Source organism: Triticum aestivum, chromosome 5A, assembly GCF_018294505.1.
Source record: "Triticum aestivum cultivar Chinese Spring chromosome 5A, IWGSC CS RefSeq v2.1, whole genome shotgun sequence".
Classification (NCBI taxonomy): Eukaryota; Viridiplantae; Streptophyta; class Magnoliopsida; order Poales; family Poaceae; genus Triticum; species Triticum aestivum.
The window spans coordinates 639,225,086-639,240,300 of NC_057806.1; the positions used below are offsets into that span (position 1 = coordinate 639,225,086).

General features: G+C 44.9%; 2 protein-coding genes across 4 annotated transcripts; both read left to right on the forward strand.

Moving 5' to 3' along the window:
* The first annotated feature begins 4,526 nt into the window (after positions 1 to 4,526).
* Positions 4,527 to 8,203, forward strand: LOC123105538 (protein FAR1-RELATED SEQUENCE 5). Of its 2 annotated transcripts, XM_044527622.1 has the most exons (8): positions 4,527 to 4,754; positions 4,850 to 5,119; positions 5,200 to 5,464; positions 5,566 to 5,669; positions 5,832 to 6,251; positions 6,342 to 6,799; positions 6,882 to 7,169; positions 7,259 to 8,203. In XM_044527622.1, the coding sequence occupies exons 5-8, from the start codon at positions 5,984 to 5,986 to the stop codon at positions 8,003 to 8,005; spliced, it is 1,761 nt and encodes a 586-aa protein (XP_044383557.1). In that variant the 5' UTR covers positions 4,527 to 4,754; positions 4,850 to 5,119; positions 5,200 to 5,464; positions 5,566 to 5,669; positions 5,832 to 5,983; the 3' UTR covers positions 8,006 to 8,203. The 2 variants fall into 2 exon arrangements, with proteins under 2 accessions (XP_044383557.1, XP_044383556.1); XM_044527621.1 differs by having other exon boundaries at positions 4,632 to 4,754; positions 4,934 to 5,119; positions 5,566 to 6,251.
* Positions 8,204 to 10,860: 2,657 nt separating this feature from the next.
* LOC123108119 (uncharacterized) lies at positions 10,861 to 14,888 on the forward strand. Of its 2 annotated transcripts, none has more exons than XM_044529970.1 (13): positions 10,861 to 10,991; positions 11,982 to 12,137; positions 12,217 to 12,282; positions 12,369 to 12,642; positions 12,730 to 12,819; positions 12,894 to 12,962; positions 13,047 to 13,274; positions 13,362 to 13,554; positions 13,635 to 13,830; positions 13,900 to 14,001; positions 14,091 to 14,347; positions 14,424 to 14,498; positions 14,599 to 14,888. In XM_044529970.1, the coding sequence occupies exons 2-8, from the start codon at positions 12,132 to 12,134 to the stop codon at positions 13,535 to 13,537; spliced, it is 909 nt and encodes a 302-aa protein (XP_044385905.1). In that variant the 5' UTR covers positions 10,861 to 10,991; positions 11,982 to 12,131; the 3' UTR covers positions 13,538 to 13,554; positions 13,635 to 13,830; positions 13,900 to 14,001; positions 14,091 to 14,347; positions 14,424 to 14,498; positions 14,599 to 14,888. The 2 variants fall into 2 exon arrangements, with proteins under 2 accessions (XP_044385905.1, XP_044385904.1); XM_044529969.1 differs by lacking the exon at positions 10,861 to 10,991 and adding an exon at positions 11,710 to 11,895.
* The last annotated feature ends 327 nt before the right edge of the window (positions 14,889 to 15,215 follow it).

Here is a 15,215-nt window from a genome sequence, read left to right on the forward strand (position 1 = left end):
ATCGGGAGGATAAATGAAGAACTTGGGTCCTTTATGAGCACCATAACTAGCAACAATCCCTAGGGAAAGCTTTAGGTGAAATATAACCCAAAATAACTCCAACAAAATGATTGATTGGTTGAATAGATGTCTTGAGCGAAGAGAAAAAGATGGATTTAGATATGTCACTCTTGAAAACTTGTGAGTCATGAAACATGAAGGGAAATTATCAACAATGGCATAACACCACCTCAAAAGATGAGATATGAAAGAATTGCGCTTCGGTTGAAAATTGAAGAATGCTTAAACTCCTCAAAACAAGACATGTGTTGACACCATGTTTATTTGAGAGTATAGCTTGGCGGATCTTAACTCCGAGAGAAATCTTGAGGACAATTGAAGAATGAAAGGAATCCTTGACGAACCACAATGTAGAGCCTCCATGAAAAACTCCGGTAACAAAATGATGATAAAAAGAAAGAGAAGTTGAAAACACAAGGTGAAGCCTTGTAATGATTTAGATGGATCATCGCGACGATATAATTTTTAGAGCTTGGAACTCCGGGAAAAGAAAAGATGAAACAATTGAAACCGAGAATTTGATGGGCCTCCGAAGTAAGGAATTAATCGCTTGGAGGAAACAAGAATAAGAATTATGTTATGCTTATCCTTCGTCAATTAAATTGATGACAAGAAACGGATTTGGTATACTACTTATTCTCGTAGAAAGCATTAAGATAGATATAGCGCCAACTTGGGAAGATCTTTAACGAACCACCGGTAGGATTGAAACAATGAATAAATTGATATGATAAATGAAGGAAGAAGAATCTTGGAAGAACCACCGTAAGAATTAAAAATGAAAGAAGAAAAGATAAAGAAACACCGAGAAGAATTAGAGAATGAATGAAGATACTTGAGGGAATTTAGATACATGAGAACGAAGAGACCATGAACTGATTAGAGGATATTTGAATGATGCACCGGCCGGTAGAATTGGGGAATGAGAGCTGAACATCGAGAACGAATAAATCTAAGATGATGAGCTCCGGAGAATCAAACTGAAAAGACTCCTGAATTGCTCTGGATGGGTGAAAATAATTCTCACAATCAAAAACAATTATGAGAGGATGGCATAAAGCTAGAACCACGAATCTTTGGAAGAACGGGTGAGGATTTAAGAGGAACTCCTTTCCGGTCTTCAAAATCCGAGAATGACGACGAGAAACATCACCATGAATTATTGAGGCACTCCGGAATGAAAATTAGAAAGGTTGACCCAACGATGAAAAGAATTTGAAAGATCTTGGATAAATACATTTGCCTGATGATAACTCATTCTTACGTCAAACTTTGAAATGAATTTGAGAATAGCTTCAAGAAAATTAGAAGAGTCAGGTAAGATCCTGGGAAAAAGACCTGTGGGTTAGGGCCCACTCAAAAGAAACACCGTTGAAATGATTTAAAAGAGAGATTGCGCCAGTTGAATTAAATGGCTTGAATGAGATAACAATCTCGAAAGAGTTTGAAAGAATACAGAGTGGAAGCACGAATCTTCGAGATATCTTCAGCACTCTAGAACAAATGAATAGCGAGGAGTGGATGGTTAAGAGGTGCACCGGCATGAGAAATCATTTGAAACAAGGAAAGGAATATGATTGACAAAGCTTGGATTGACTCCACCAGAGAAGAAAAGGAATGATAAAATTGTAGAGCATCTTCATGAGAACCACCGGGTAAGAACATTGATTGAAAAGAATGAAGATACTTCACATGAATAAAATTGATACTTGATTAAGACATCTGATCCCTTGAAGGAAAAGGGTGGGAGGGCGGGAAAACAAAGGCAACTGGGGACGGATGAAACAAACACCGTTGGAAAAAAAACTGAGGGGTGATCTTGCGAATGGGAAAAATGATAGTGAGGGAGTCCGTGTTGGCGCGTGTTGGCGCGCGTGTCCGTGGCCCGTATATACACGAGATTAGTTTGATGATCAAACCCTCAAAGACGATACCAGGGGCTTCCCGCGTGTAATCAGGGCCAGCCCGGCTCAACTTGACTTCTCTTGAATTTTGATAGTTCATTGATAATAACCAATTCTCCTTTTTTTCCGGCACGACAACTTTCACCTAAGTTCTTTCCTTTTACAAATGAGAATCGTGCTACACCCGTCCAGGACACGGCACAACGGAGACACATGCGTAGACGTGCAGCAGGGACCCGCCCAAAGGTTTCTTTGTTATCTGTGTGCACATCGGGTTTCACACACCAATTTCTGGCACCATGATTGACAACCCCTTTAACACATCGGGTTGCGAGGATTTGTTATCTGTGTGCAGGGGCTGTTTACGTTGTGTTGCTTGGTTCTCCTACTGGTTCGATAACCTTGGTTTCATATATGAGGGAAATACCTACTAATGTTGTGCTGCATCATCCCTTCCTCTTTGGGGAAATACCGACGTAGCTTCAAGCGACATCAAGGTTGTCGACCACTACTATGCGATTGATTACACTGGCGGGCAATTTACACCGCCGGCTACTGTATGGAAGCTACCACTGGTGGGCGTGCGCCTGCCACTAATGCCACTTTAGCAGTGGTGGGCGGCCCTAAGAGGCTCACCTGCCACTGCTAGGCATTCCTGTAGTAGTGATCCAACAATCTTAGATGGCAACAACAAGATTTAGGGCTAAAGAGCTATGGATTGAAACAATGTCACCAAAGATAGTGGAGTCACAGGTTGAAGGAGACAAGCTGGTGGATGTGAACATCACAACCTTGGGGAGGGGAGGAGCTTCCTTTACTTTCTTGCAAGCTCTTCCTTCAATCTTCCTCGTAAGACTTGCTACCGGGACAAGAAAAAAGGCAGGGCCCCCAATTACACGTCGGGGATGGAGTTGCAACTGAGACAAAAATGGGTGAGTCTCTAGTTGTGTGTCGAGGGTGGACTTGCAAATAGTACAAAAATGGATCAAACCCAGTTGCGTATCGAGGATGGACTTGAAATTGGGTTGTAAAAAGGCTGGCCAGCAATTGCATGTTGAAGTTGTAGTTGCAACTGGGAACAAAAACGGATGCCCCTCCCCCTATTTGCCTGCAAAGGGTGGACTTGCTGTCGGGTGGGGTTGCAACTAGGACAAAAAGGGTCCCCTCCCCATTGCCTATCGAGGATGGACTTGAAACTAGGACAAAAATGGGGTTCAGACCCTAATTGTGTATTGAGGGTGACTTTCAACTAGGACAGAAAAGGCGCACCACCCTAGGTACTTGTTGGGGGTGGAGCTGTAACTTAGAAAAAAAAGGTTACCCCAAGTTCTGTGTCAAGGATGGACTTGCAATTGAGAGAAAAATGGGCCATGCCCAATTGCGTATTCAAGGTAGACTTATAACTAGGACAAAAAAATGAATGTTAGAGGTGGAGTTGAAAGTAGGACAAAAAAGGGACGTGCCCAAGTGCATGTCAAGGATGAACCTATATCTGGACACAAATTAGCTAGACCTAGTTGGATATCGAGCGAAACCCAGAGTCTATCTCTTCCGAAGAGCATTAACTCTTAGACATCAAACTTGAAAGAAAATAGAAATAGACAAAGACAAGCTACATAGCATGTATCTTCCACTTCTACAACACATGCAGATGAAATGTGCCACATGAGTGCAAGAAAAATAAATGGCCCAATAAAAACCACACGTGCAACATGAACCGACTGACATGTGGACAAAACTGAACAAGGAGACACGAGAATACATTGGCCGACGCCATGAGATTAAGAGTTCGTTTGAAAATTACGACAAGATCCAAAGGACGACAACTTACATGCAACATTGCTAAATCTCATCTTAATGAAGCTTAGAAGGAATGGGAACAATGTCGAAATGAACTAGGAAGACAGTGGCCGCGATAGAGCTGCCTTTTGTTGTCTCATCCCATTCTACGCCATGGCCTAGAAACAACATAGCAAAATGGATTACCAGCACGACACGATAATGGGTCGAGAAAAGCAAAGCCAAACATGTCAACAAAAGGATGCGCGACAAACAAACAACAACCAGCGAGGCGGAAGATCGAACGCTTGCACAAATTTCATAAACTAAATTAAACGATGGCAAACTTAGATGCCTTGTTAAAAATCATCTAGATGTGATATAGTAATTCTTCTTCTTCTTTTCTTTTTAGAAAAAAACCATTTTCTTCCTACGATGTGCCATAATGTGCAAAAAGTAATAACGAACGCTTGACTGATCCAATTCTAAACCGTGTCATACTTGAAAAGGAATTAAGTCACAACCCATGTCATACTTGACACCTAATGCTATGATGCAAGTCCATGCGATTCATTTTTTTAGAAACTCCCATACTGATTCGTAGTACTAATCTAATACGGGCGACAGTAGCGGGCTGTCTGACTTTGTAGCGTGGTGTTGCGCCGACGAGGATTTTTGGGACATGCGGCCACGCGCTGCCGATATCCAGCCCGTCCACGCGCGCTTTGCGATTCTTAACTTTAATAGGCCCTCTGGCAATACGGGGCTGCTCGATCCATAAATGTGATAATACATCTCTTTATACATTCTGTGATCTAGCCCATGTCGCATTTAAGTATCGTATGAATACACGGACAAGATAGCTCCCCGACCTGTTAATTAATTTCCCTGGGTGTCCGCTGGTCGTGCTTCTGGACGGGTCGTCTGGTGAACTCGCGACACATCTAGCTCCCACCCACTCGCGCGTCGGCGTCAAGGTGTGGAGATGGAGTCCGCGGGCACGGAGATCAGGTCAGTATGTCTGCACCAATCCATCTGTTGTGTTCTTTCTCTTTCAGCATGGAGTTCATGCTTACACAGTGCCCCGTTTCCTCCCAATCCCCTAGCTTCACGTTCCCCGGTTCTGGATCTGGTGCATCCAATGGATGTAGCGGCCCAGCAGTCTCACCAGATTCGTTGCGGTTTGCAAGGCATCCTGGATCCCTGGGCGCAGTTCGTGAGGTCACCGAAGATGATCCCAGCGGCCGATTCCCAGATTTATTAGATACAGTTGAAGCTGTTCTGCGCCCAGACGTCAGCGATTCAGAAGAGAATAAGGCCAGCAGGGCGGAGAATGTGTATGTAGCCCTGGATGACAAGGTTGGATGGGTTAGCAGGTAAACCCTGTTTCCTGCTTCTCTGTTTTAGCTCATACCGGCCGGCTGGCCTGATTTGATCGCCTGCGTCCGTGGTTCAGGAAACGGCGGGATGTCATGCCAGACGAAAGACCAACAAGTGCAGACAGGGTCACCGCGCTGGAAAAAGCTCTAACCGGGTTTGCAGATAGGGATTCAGATTCTGTTGTGACTCCGTCCGTTGGGCTATCATTTGACTCGATAAATGAGGCATATGAATTCTACAACCTGTATTCTTGGGAGTGTGGATTTGGTGTTCGCTATGCAAAGAGCAGGACGAATGTAAAAGGGACAAAATGCATGCAGGAGTTCGTCTGCTGCTGCTCGGTATGAGTCCTACAAACAAGTGTTCACTGTCTAATGTGTCGTCTGTTACCATGTTGTTTGTTGCAAATCTAAATGCATTTTGGTTGGTTATTTTCTTGCAGGGCAAACCAAAAGAAGCAAATACGAAGTCTACATGGTGTCAATGCCAAGCCATGATAAGGCTTCTCCGAACGGACGACGAAGGCTGGTACATCAACAAATTCAGGTCCAAACACAACCACCCCATGCTGAACACTTGTGCTGAGAAGTTGCATTTCCCATCGCATAGGCATATTGACAAATACACACGTGAGCTTGTTTCCCAACTAAGACAGAACAATGTTAATCTGAGCAAGGTTTATAGTATAATCGCAACATTTTTTGGTAGAGTTGAGAATGTGCCGTTCACCAAGAGATGTTTAAGGACTCTGTGTGGGAAGCTTAGCAGGGAGCAAGCTGATGACGATGTGTGAAAGACAATGGCTATTTTTTCAGAAATGAAAGCACAAGACAGCGAGTTCACATACAACATTCAGGTAGATGATGAGGATACGGACCCTTATGTGGATGAACGGGCGTAGCAAAACACAGTACCATCACTTCGGTGACGTTATCACCTTCGACCCGACATACAAAACAAACCTGTATGATATGCCATTTGGTCTGTTTGTGGGGGTGAATAATCATTTTCAGAGTGTGCTTTATGCGGGGGTTTTGATGCGAGACGAGACCGAGGATACATTCAAATGGATTTTTGATGAGTTCGTGAAGATGATGGGTGGTAAAAAACCAATTACAATTCTAACAGGTAATGGGGGCGTCTCCGAAGCGCTTTTGTGTTTATATCGTCTTTAGTACATCCAACCGGGTGCATGACTTTTGCATGTTTCCTTCACAGATCAAGCTAGAGCCATGGAAAAGGCAATCGAGGAGGTGTATCCTGAATCCACGCATCGCTGGTGCAAATGGCACGTGCTGAAGAAGGCCAAAGAAAACCTGGGTGCTCATTACACCAAGAAGTCAGATTTCAGGGCTGAATTCCACAAGCTTGTGCATGAGATGCTGACTATTGATGAATTCGAGGACGGCTGGGCAGCATTGCTTGACAAATATTCACTGAAAACAAATCCATATCTCGTGCAGATCTACGAGACTAGGCAGAAGTGGGCAAAACCTTACTTTGCCGGGAAATTCTGTGCTCGCCAAACTAGCACTGGCAGGAGTGAGAGTGCAAACCATATGCTGAAGCAGTATGTCCCCCCGTCATGCTCAATGAATCTATTTGTCAAGCAATACAACAAGCTCCAGTTCGACCGAGAACAGGAGGAAGGATTCCAGGAGAAACGTACTAGACTGGTGAGAATTTCTTCTTGTATGCCATGACCAATTGCTTACTCAGACTCGCTGTGAAAAATGATATCTTTTTTCTTCCAAACAGAGTCATGTTGTGCTGAAGGTGAACACCTCTCTTGAAGTACACGCAAGCAAGATATATACTAGGAAGATGTTTGAGATTTTTGGTGGCATACTGTATGAATCTGGAATGTATGATGTCGAAGAAATCATAGAGAAGCAGAAATACATAGTGACACACCGGAGAGCCGAGCTCTGTGAGAAGTGGTTCAAGTGCCGGTTTGAAGTCAACGTGTCTAATAACCTTGGTTATTTCTCGTGCATTTGCGGTCTGTTTGAGCACATGGGCATGGTTTGCTGTCACTCGCTACAGGTTAGTTTCACGCGACCATTTTTATGATCAATATACATTGATAGGTGCTTTATTTTCGACGACTTCACAATTGTCTTCATGATGAGCAGGTGATGGTTCTACTACGCCTGAAGCAGATACCTTCGAGGCATATACTGAAAAGGTGGAGCATACACGGCAGAGACAACCTGCCAGCGCATCTGAAGCACTATCAACAAGACATGGGTCTGTCGGATGCGCCCACTTTCAGGCATTCTGCTCTGTACATCACTGCCCTGGAGGTTGCAAATATGGGGGACAGGAACCCGGCAGCTTCTGAGTTTATGATGACAGGCCTGGTTGAACTTAGAACAAGAGGCGCCGAGGTGTGCGCGTTCAATGACGGCCTTGGCGTCGTTGAGCAACAGGTATCCAACAATGTAGTTCTTGGCGGTCCAAACTCAAAGTTTTTCAACGGCAAGACATCTTGCTCCGTAAGAAGTGTGGAAGGCAATCGAACTAAATCACGCGATGCCGCGTCTGTGTCTATGCATCCTCCAATTAGCCAGGCCTCAGAAGCATCATGCCCAAATGGTGATGGGTACAATTCAGATTTCTTTGAAGCCGCGTCCAGCCTGATGCCCAATGTTGAACAAGAACTGCTTGCCCCGGAAAGAAAAAACAAACAAGGCGGGCCAACCACTAGCCGTGATAAACTCCTTATGAGAAAGACATCGCCAAGAGATCTAGGTTCTGTTCCATCTGCAGGGGCAAAGGTCACAAAGCCAGCACTTGCCCTGATCAAGGTGATATCCCCAAAAAGGAAAGGAAGGTGGCCACATGCGGCAAATGCAGGGTTCCAGGGCACCGAAGGATGACTTGCAGCAAGCCTCTCGTCTCGATGATGCCCGGTGTCCCTCCTTCACATTAGACGGTGAATTTCGTACGCTGATTCCCCCGTGTAACATTTGCTTAGGTATGGGCGTGCTGTCTGAACGTATCTAGATGCACATGTGTTGTGCTGTCTGAACATACGTACTTGCGTTTTATATAATCTATCAAACGTGTTTGAACGATGAAAATGTGTATCCAGCTGTCTGAACGTATCTAGATGCACATGTACATGATGAAAACTCCTGCTTCGAAATGTAGGAATTCATAACTTCTGCCGCGCGCTATCCCCCTGTCTATAAAGCCTTCCAAAGCTCATCCTGGTGGCATCACACGCTCGGCAGTCATGTCGAGCTCTAGCTCAGCGTACTCGAGCGAGAGAGAGAGAGCAGTATCATTTGCCCGGAGACACCATAGGTTCGTCTACCTTCTGTCCCCGCAACCCCCGTCTCTTCCTCTGCATATCACATTCTTTGTTGCTACATGCGTGCAGCGTGAGCTTCGATCTGGGAGTACCGATGGGCAGATTGCAATACAGGGCGGAGATTGTGGCAAAACGAATGTAAGCACACGATACGACTACACATTTGCTGATGGTTTGTCCAGTATTCTTTCTGCCAGAAAACCTGCAGTTACGATGACTCACTACAGTTGCATGCTGTTTTTTTTGGGTACAACCAAGGGAGATTGAAAGAAAGGATGAGACGGAATTGGCAGCCTGCCCGGCCTCCACAGAAGAACCGTATGATTTGACCGAAGGATTTGGCGAGAACGATCCAGTCGCTTGCCTCGATCCAGTGGAAGAGATAGAACCTGAACCATCTGTCGACCGACTCTTGACCGTTGTGCTGTACAAGCGGGCATGGGCCTCATGGGAGGACGACGGCGAGGTTGACAGCCTTGCGTGCAAGAGGCCCAAATACTTGTAAGGCCCAGTAGCATCCTGTCTGGGGCTGTACTCACCCCCACCCTGTTTCAGAAGTTTGCCTGCGTGCTCCGATGTATCCACCCATCATCCAATAAAAATGTTGTGTCGTGCGGGGTTGTGCGTGTGATGTTCTTGAATGGGTTTTATAAACTTGGTGTTATAAAATGACTGAACACTATCATCATGTCATTTTTATCGTAGGAGTGCAAAAAATTGTGTACATATTTTTATCGTGGCATGATTCTAAAAAATTGAACGGTTGAAAAAAAGCCCAACTATCGTCAGTCGCTGATTGTGTACACATATATTGTATTGTGTTTTTTCTAAAAATGAAATTTGCAACCGCTCGCCTTGGCGCGAACTTTTTTCCAATTGCTTAGAATGTTATTCAATTAAAAGCAATCACTTTCACAATCAAGCTATACCACCGAACAACGATTTTTTGGAATAAGTGTAAATAATTATAGAAAGACAATAAAACATATTTCCAAACCAACTATCCCCACAATGCCTTGCCGTTTAGAGATGTGGGAGAATGGAGAATTATGGACGGAAGAGATGCAAGTCCCACTTTATCAGATAAAGGACTTTTCATTGAATAGATATATCGAGGTGTAAGCAATTAACGGAAGAGGAAAAAAACTATCCCTAGCGTACTATACCCACAATGCCTTGGCGTTTAGTGATGGCAGATAAAGCATAATTATCACCAAAAAATATGAAACCCTTTCTAGATACAAGCTGCACGATTGAAAAAATTCCATCGTTTGAGAACTATCATCGGAATAGATAAAACCACTCGTCATGAACACGATCCTTCTTCTAATTGCTTCCGAAGTGTTTTTTATAGAAGAAATCACTTCTACAACCAGACTCTACCAAAACGCAACTACCGTCCATGAGCACTGTCGTGGGCAGTGGCCCCGTCCTTGAGCAGGGCCGTGCTGTCTACTTTTTCATAGTTAGTGGAGGGAAGCGAGGTTGATAAGGTAGGAACAACGATTTTTTTGAAATAAGTGTAAATAATTAACCGAAGACAATAAAACGATGTGGGAGAATGGAGAATTATCGACGAAAGAGATGCAACTCTTCCTTGCAACAAGTCCCCATTTTTTCAGATAAAAGAATTTCATTTAATAGATATATCGAGGTGATACAATCATCAAGTCGCATGTTCGAAAAAAAATTCCTTATTATTATTATCATCCAAAGAGATAAAAAGGTGTGTAAAAAGAATTCGAACCCAAATTTGCCACGCAAAATACCACAGAGAAAAAATAACATCAACTTCGTAGCGCCCCATGCGTCTTGATCTCGTTTCATTTTTTTTATCCCTAATGGGGGCGATCATGGTATGAGCAGGGCGACTCAACGTGTGTGATGTGGCCGGGGCATGGGAACAGTTCCACCATTATTTTCAAAATGCGATGTGGTACATTGTGGACAGACGTATACACAGCTCGCCCCAGCCATGACTAGTTGCTTGTGCTACGTTGCTACCGCTGGTTGCTCCGATGGGTCTCGCCTCATGAAGACACTAGCTGCTTCTTAATGATACTGCTGTAATAAGAGCGAGTTAAAGCCCGGGTTCATCATTTTTTTCACCGACTAGCTGCCTAAAAAACGTTTAATGCCAGGGACAGGCTAAATGAGAGCCGGCGAGGATGGATCACGTGTGCCCGCGGCAGCAGTGGCCCTCGCTTTCGGCGCTACATAACGGCATGGCTGGGTCGTACGCTGCTCGCGAGGGGATGGACAGCGGAGAGAGAGCTGCTTTGAATCCACTGCCGGTGTGTACAGGGGCCATCATGACGCTTTGCCGCCGTGGCTGCTCGAGTTGACGGCTAGGCAGAGGCCTGTTTAGTCAGCCATTACTTCATCGTCCTTGCTCGCTGCACCGCTTGCATAAGAAACACGTCCCCGGCAAGCTAGCTCGGTAGAAGGAGAGCTTCAACCAGTGCAAGAGCAAGCTCTCTGCTTCTTCTCGGACTGCCAGTGCCGAGGTGGAACAGTGCCTGCCGCTGGGAGCGGCGAACGACGACGGGGTGAGCATTCTTTCCGTTCCCTCCACTTAATCGTCGCTCTGCCTTTGGTTGCTTACTGATATGTTTTTTCTTGCTCTCTTCTTCTTCTCCCCCATTGTGCGTGTGTCCTTGCTTGTTTCTCATCTGTTATTTCGTTCGCTAGATGTCCGATGATCTAGATGCGTATGCAAAAAGATACCCGCATAGGACTAAATCATGGTTGAGGGTATACGAGTCTAGGAAGAAATCCAAGGGGGCCAAGATCCATGTAGATAGTTGTTTCACTCCAAAAGATGTTTATGAAGTAGTAGTTCAATTTACGGCCGACCAGAGAGCGGCCGTAGTGGATATTGGGCTCGGGGGGATGCTGAACGTAGACAACTTCACGCACATGGACCGTGAGTTCTCCTGGAACTTGTTACTGAACACCGATGCCGAGTGCTCCGCCCTTAAGATAGAAGAAGGCGTCTACATCACTTTGAACGTGATTGACATTCACAACATCTTAGGCACGCCTGTCGGGGGAGAGATCGACATAGAAAACACATATGCTGCACCCACGTCAGACCAAATCAAGAAGATTAGGGGGATGCTAGATTTAGAAGATCTCCCTCTGTATCTAACGCCCGCTGACCTGTGGTGGGCTCTCAAGAAACCATGCCAAAACCCCTTTTCCGAGGAAGACAGAGTCTTAACCCAGGTTGGTTTTGCCATGCTTTGCATTGCCACTTGTTTCAGTCCTAGAGACAAAAGAACAACAATCCCAGGGGAAGCATATGAGATATGCATGGACCCCTCGAACCAGCATAAGGTGAACTAGGGGAAATACATACACAGTGAACTACTCCGCGCGGCAACAAGATGAAAGAAGATTTTAAGAGAAAGGAGGATGCCCCACGTGTACGGATGCGTATTAGTGTTGCAGGTGAGTAGGATTTGGCAGCGCCATCAGGGATGTTAGTTTTTTGTTAGGCTATAACGAGTTGATGAGCGTGCTTTGTTTTCGCGCAGGTGCTCCACTTTGACTCTGTTGACTGCTCTGCGTTTGTCAATCCCGATCTGTCCGTGCGTCCAAGAATAAGGTTCTTCACAGCTGGCAAAATCGGCAGACTTATACTTGGCAACACCATCCCAGGCACTGTTCCTAAGCAGTACGGTGTGATGAAGGTGAGAGATGCCTGTCTTCATTTTTCTTAACTTTGTTTTATGAAACCTCTCGCGTGAACTGATTGGAGAAGTGAAACAGGCTAGGGTGGTGCCAACTCAAAACCTCCTGTGGGACACGACACATGTCAGGCGCAAAATCGCAGAGGTGAATCATAATCCTCTTGTGTACAAGCTAGTACTTGGTTTACCATGATTTCATTTGGCGCTGACCGCTGACTGAACTTGTTTCAGGCTAAAGCTTTTATAAACAGGTCGCTGCATGAACACTCGCTGGCTAGTACAGAGCGCAACAAGAAGTTTTCCCAGAGGCTATCTGAGCTTAACAGCGGGGCCATTTGTTTTGTGAACAACAACATGCGCAAGGAGATTGAAATGCACATGGAAAATGAGAGGGTAGTGACGAGGAGGCACATGGAAGCTTTAATTAAGTACGTTGATGAGCTGGGCCTGGGAGACTTTGGAAACGACCTAAAACAGCAACTCATTGCTGTGGCGGCTCAAACAGGTATATAACTGTTAGTGCATAAATGGTCCTATCCATTTTTTCTGGCTTTATATGGTAAAAATAAATCATTGCATCATCAATATGCAGGTGCCTACAGCGGGACTGGAGAAGGGACGAGCCGAAATGAAGCATTAAATCCTGGCCAATCCATTCCTGCAGCGGGTGTGCTCCGTCCTGGTATGATTTCCTTTTGTGGTCTGATATATGTGAAGAATTTATTGCTGCTCGCTGAACATCTGTACGCCTTTCAGTTGCCATTCGTCCTGAACCAGTGCATCCCCCGGTCCCCAATTGCGAGCCCCTGCAGCATATTGATAGTGGTGAGTATTAGAATAAATGCATATTTCGACAGTGAGAATGCTGGTGGTAGTTGAATTTAACCAAATCAATTCCTTTCTGTCCAGTTTCATCCTTAATGCTGCCCGGGGAGGTTGAGGTAGACGAGATGGCCAATCCAGTATTGCCAAGCGTGCCAATTCGTATGTCCATGGGGTCTTTTGGACAGTTTTATCTAAATGGTGGCCTAGCTAATGTGCCACGGCCTGATGAAAACATGGGGTTTGTGCACCTGGGGAAGAGAAAAGAAAGAGACTTTGATGAGGGGGGTGAGATAATTATTTACGAGGGGAAACGTAAGTTCTTTAGCTTGCAGAATAAACAGCTCCCATTTTTGCAACCTGATTCCCTGATCTAATCAAATGTTGCTCCCATTGTCATAGGCGCCCCTCCTATAGAATTGAATCTGTTGTCAAGTTTTGGAGCTGACAACTCTAGCAGCAGCTCCGTGCCATGCATGCATCACGGGAGATCTCCATTCAGCATACCTGGCTTCACTTATGAGTTTGTTTCACCAGCAGTCGCCAACAAAGGATGGGAAAACATGACTCAGTGCTGACGTGATGTTTTAGACAGGTAGCATGGCGCGAGAGATTACTAGTTCGGATTTTTCTGCTACCTAAAAAGTTTACTAACGCTTCTCGCGTTTTTTTCAGTACATGGTTTGATCTCGCTGGGCCGCCCCACATCGTAATGTCCGGGAGCGAGTTCTATGCAAACTTTTATCAGCCGGGGGGGCTTGATGACAAGGGTTGTGAGGTTGTAAACATGTTTATGGTCGAGCATGATGGAAGGTGGCACAAAAGCTCCGACAGGAGCCGTTTCCGTCACCCTTTGCCGCCGTACTTTGCGGTAAGCTTTCTATGACCAGGGCAATCGTAATGCAAATGTGTGTGGCTGAAGTTTGTTGTATAATTTCAGGCCAAAGTCATGGAGGAAGGGTACGATTTATTGACTGGTCCTTACATAAAAAAACTGTTTGTTGGAGAGCGCGTGTGTTACGATGTGAAGACATGCCGTCTGGTAAATTCTTGTTATAACTTGCTTTGGGCTTCTCATTCCAATATAAGTATAGGAATTTGACATCACCTGCCATGCTTGTGTTTCGCTAGATACTGGTCCCTATGAAGGGTGGGAGCGGCTACCACGTGTTGTACATCTTCAACATGATGAAGAAAATTGTCCACGTGATGGATCCTAAGAGGGCGCACTACAATGTTGTTGAGCTCGAAAGGAAGCATACAGGATGCATCGACAGGCTCCTGTTCGCACTGTGCAAGTGCATAGAGACGTTTTTCAATGGGTGGCATATTAGAGAGGATGAATTCACAAGAAAAGCGCACCGCATGATGCATGAGCCGTCCTCAAGGTAAAATTGCGTTGGAAGTTTTTGAGTGGTCCATCGATTTGCTTGCAGTTCTAACTGGATCGCTATCTTGTGGCAGCAATGACTCCACCTTCTACACATTCACTGCATGTGGTGGTTTGATGGTGAATACATGCAGAAAGAGATCTGGCAGGTCGGTAAACTGGACCATACTCTATGTTATTGCGCACATATTGTTATTTGGTACGTTGGGCCTGATAGATGTCTATTTTGCTGTATTTTTCTTCGCGCAGGACCAGCTGACGCCGTTCAGACAGCAACTCATGAGAATGGTTCTCACCCTGCCCGGAAACAGAGTGCTGCCTCCACAGGATGTGGTGGACTCTAACGTGTGATGGATAGAGGGTTTCTCGTCCAATAATCGTGTGCTTCGTACTAGTATTTTCATAATCCATAGTTTAATCGCTTGAACAAGATTCGATGTCTCGCACTAGTATTTGTATAATTAAAACTATTGTCTGGTGGATCTTGGTCATGTTGAAAACAATCGGGCCGGTATTACCAGTTTGTATGTGTGCAAATATGCTTCCTCTTTTACGTTTTTTTCCTTATTATGTTGTTGAAAACAACCGTTTCTCCTTTTTTAATAACCAGCACCCACTTCATATCACTACCGTTAATTAGATGGTGCTTTCTTTAATTTGATGAATGGCATGCGAGTTTTATCAATTTTTTGAGTTTGCGCAAAAACCGAAAACTTCGGATATGGGTCTTGGTTTTTGTCAAACAAGTGTAAATCACTGTCGAAAGAGACAAAAAACATTTTATCATTCCCACGCGGGGTTAAAAAATTATTGAAACGTGTGAAGATTTTGTGTTTGTTTTCTCGATGGCTATTTTCGATGTAAAA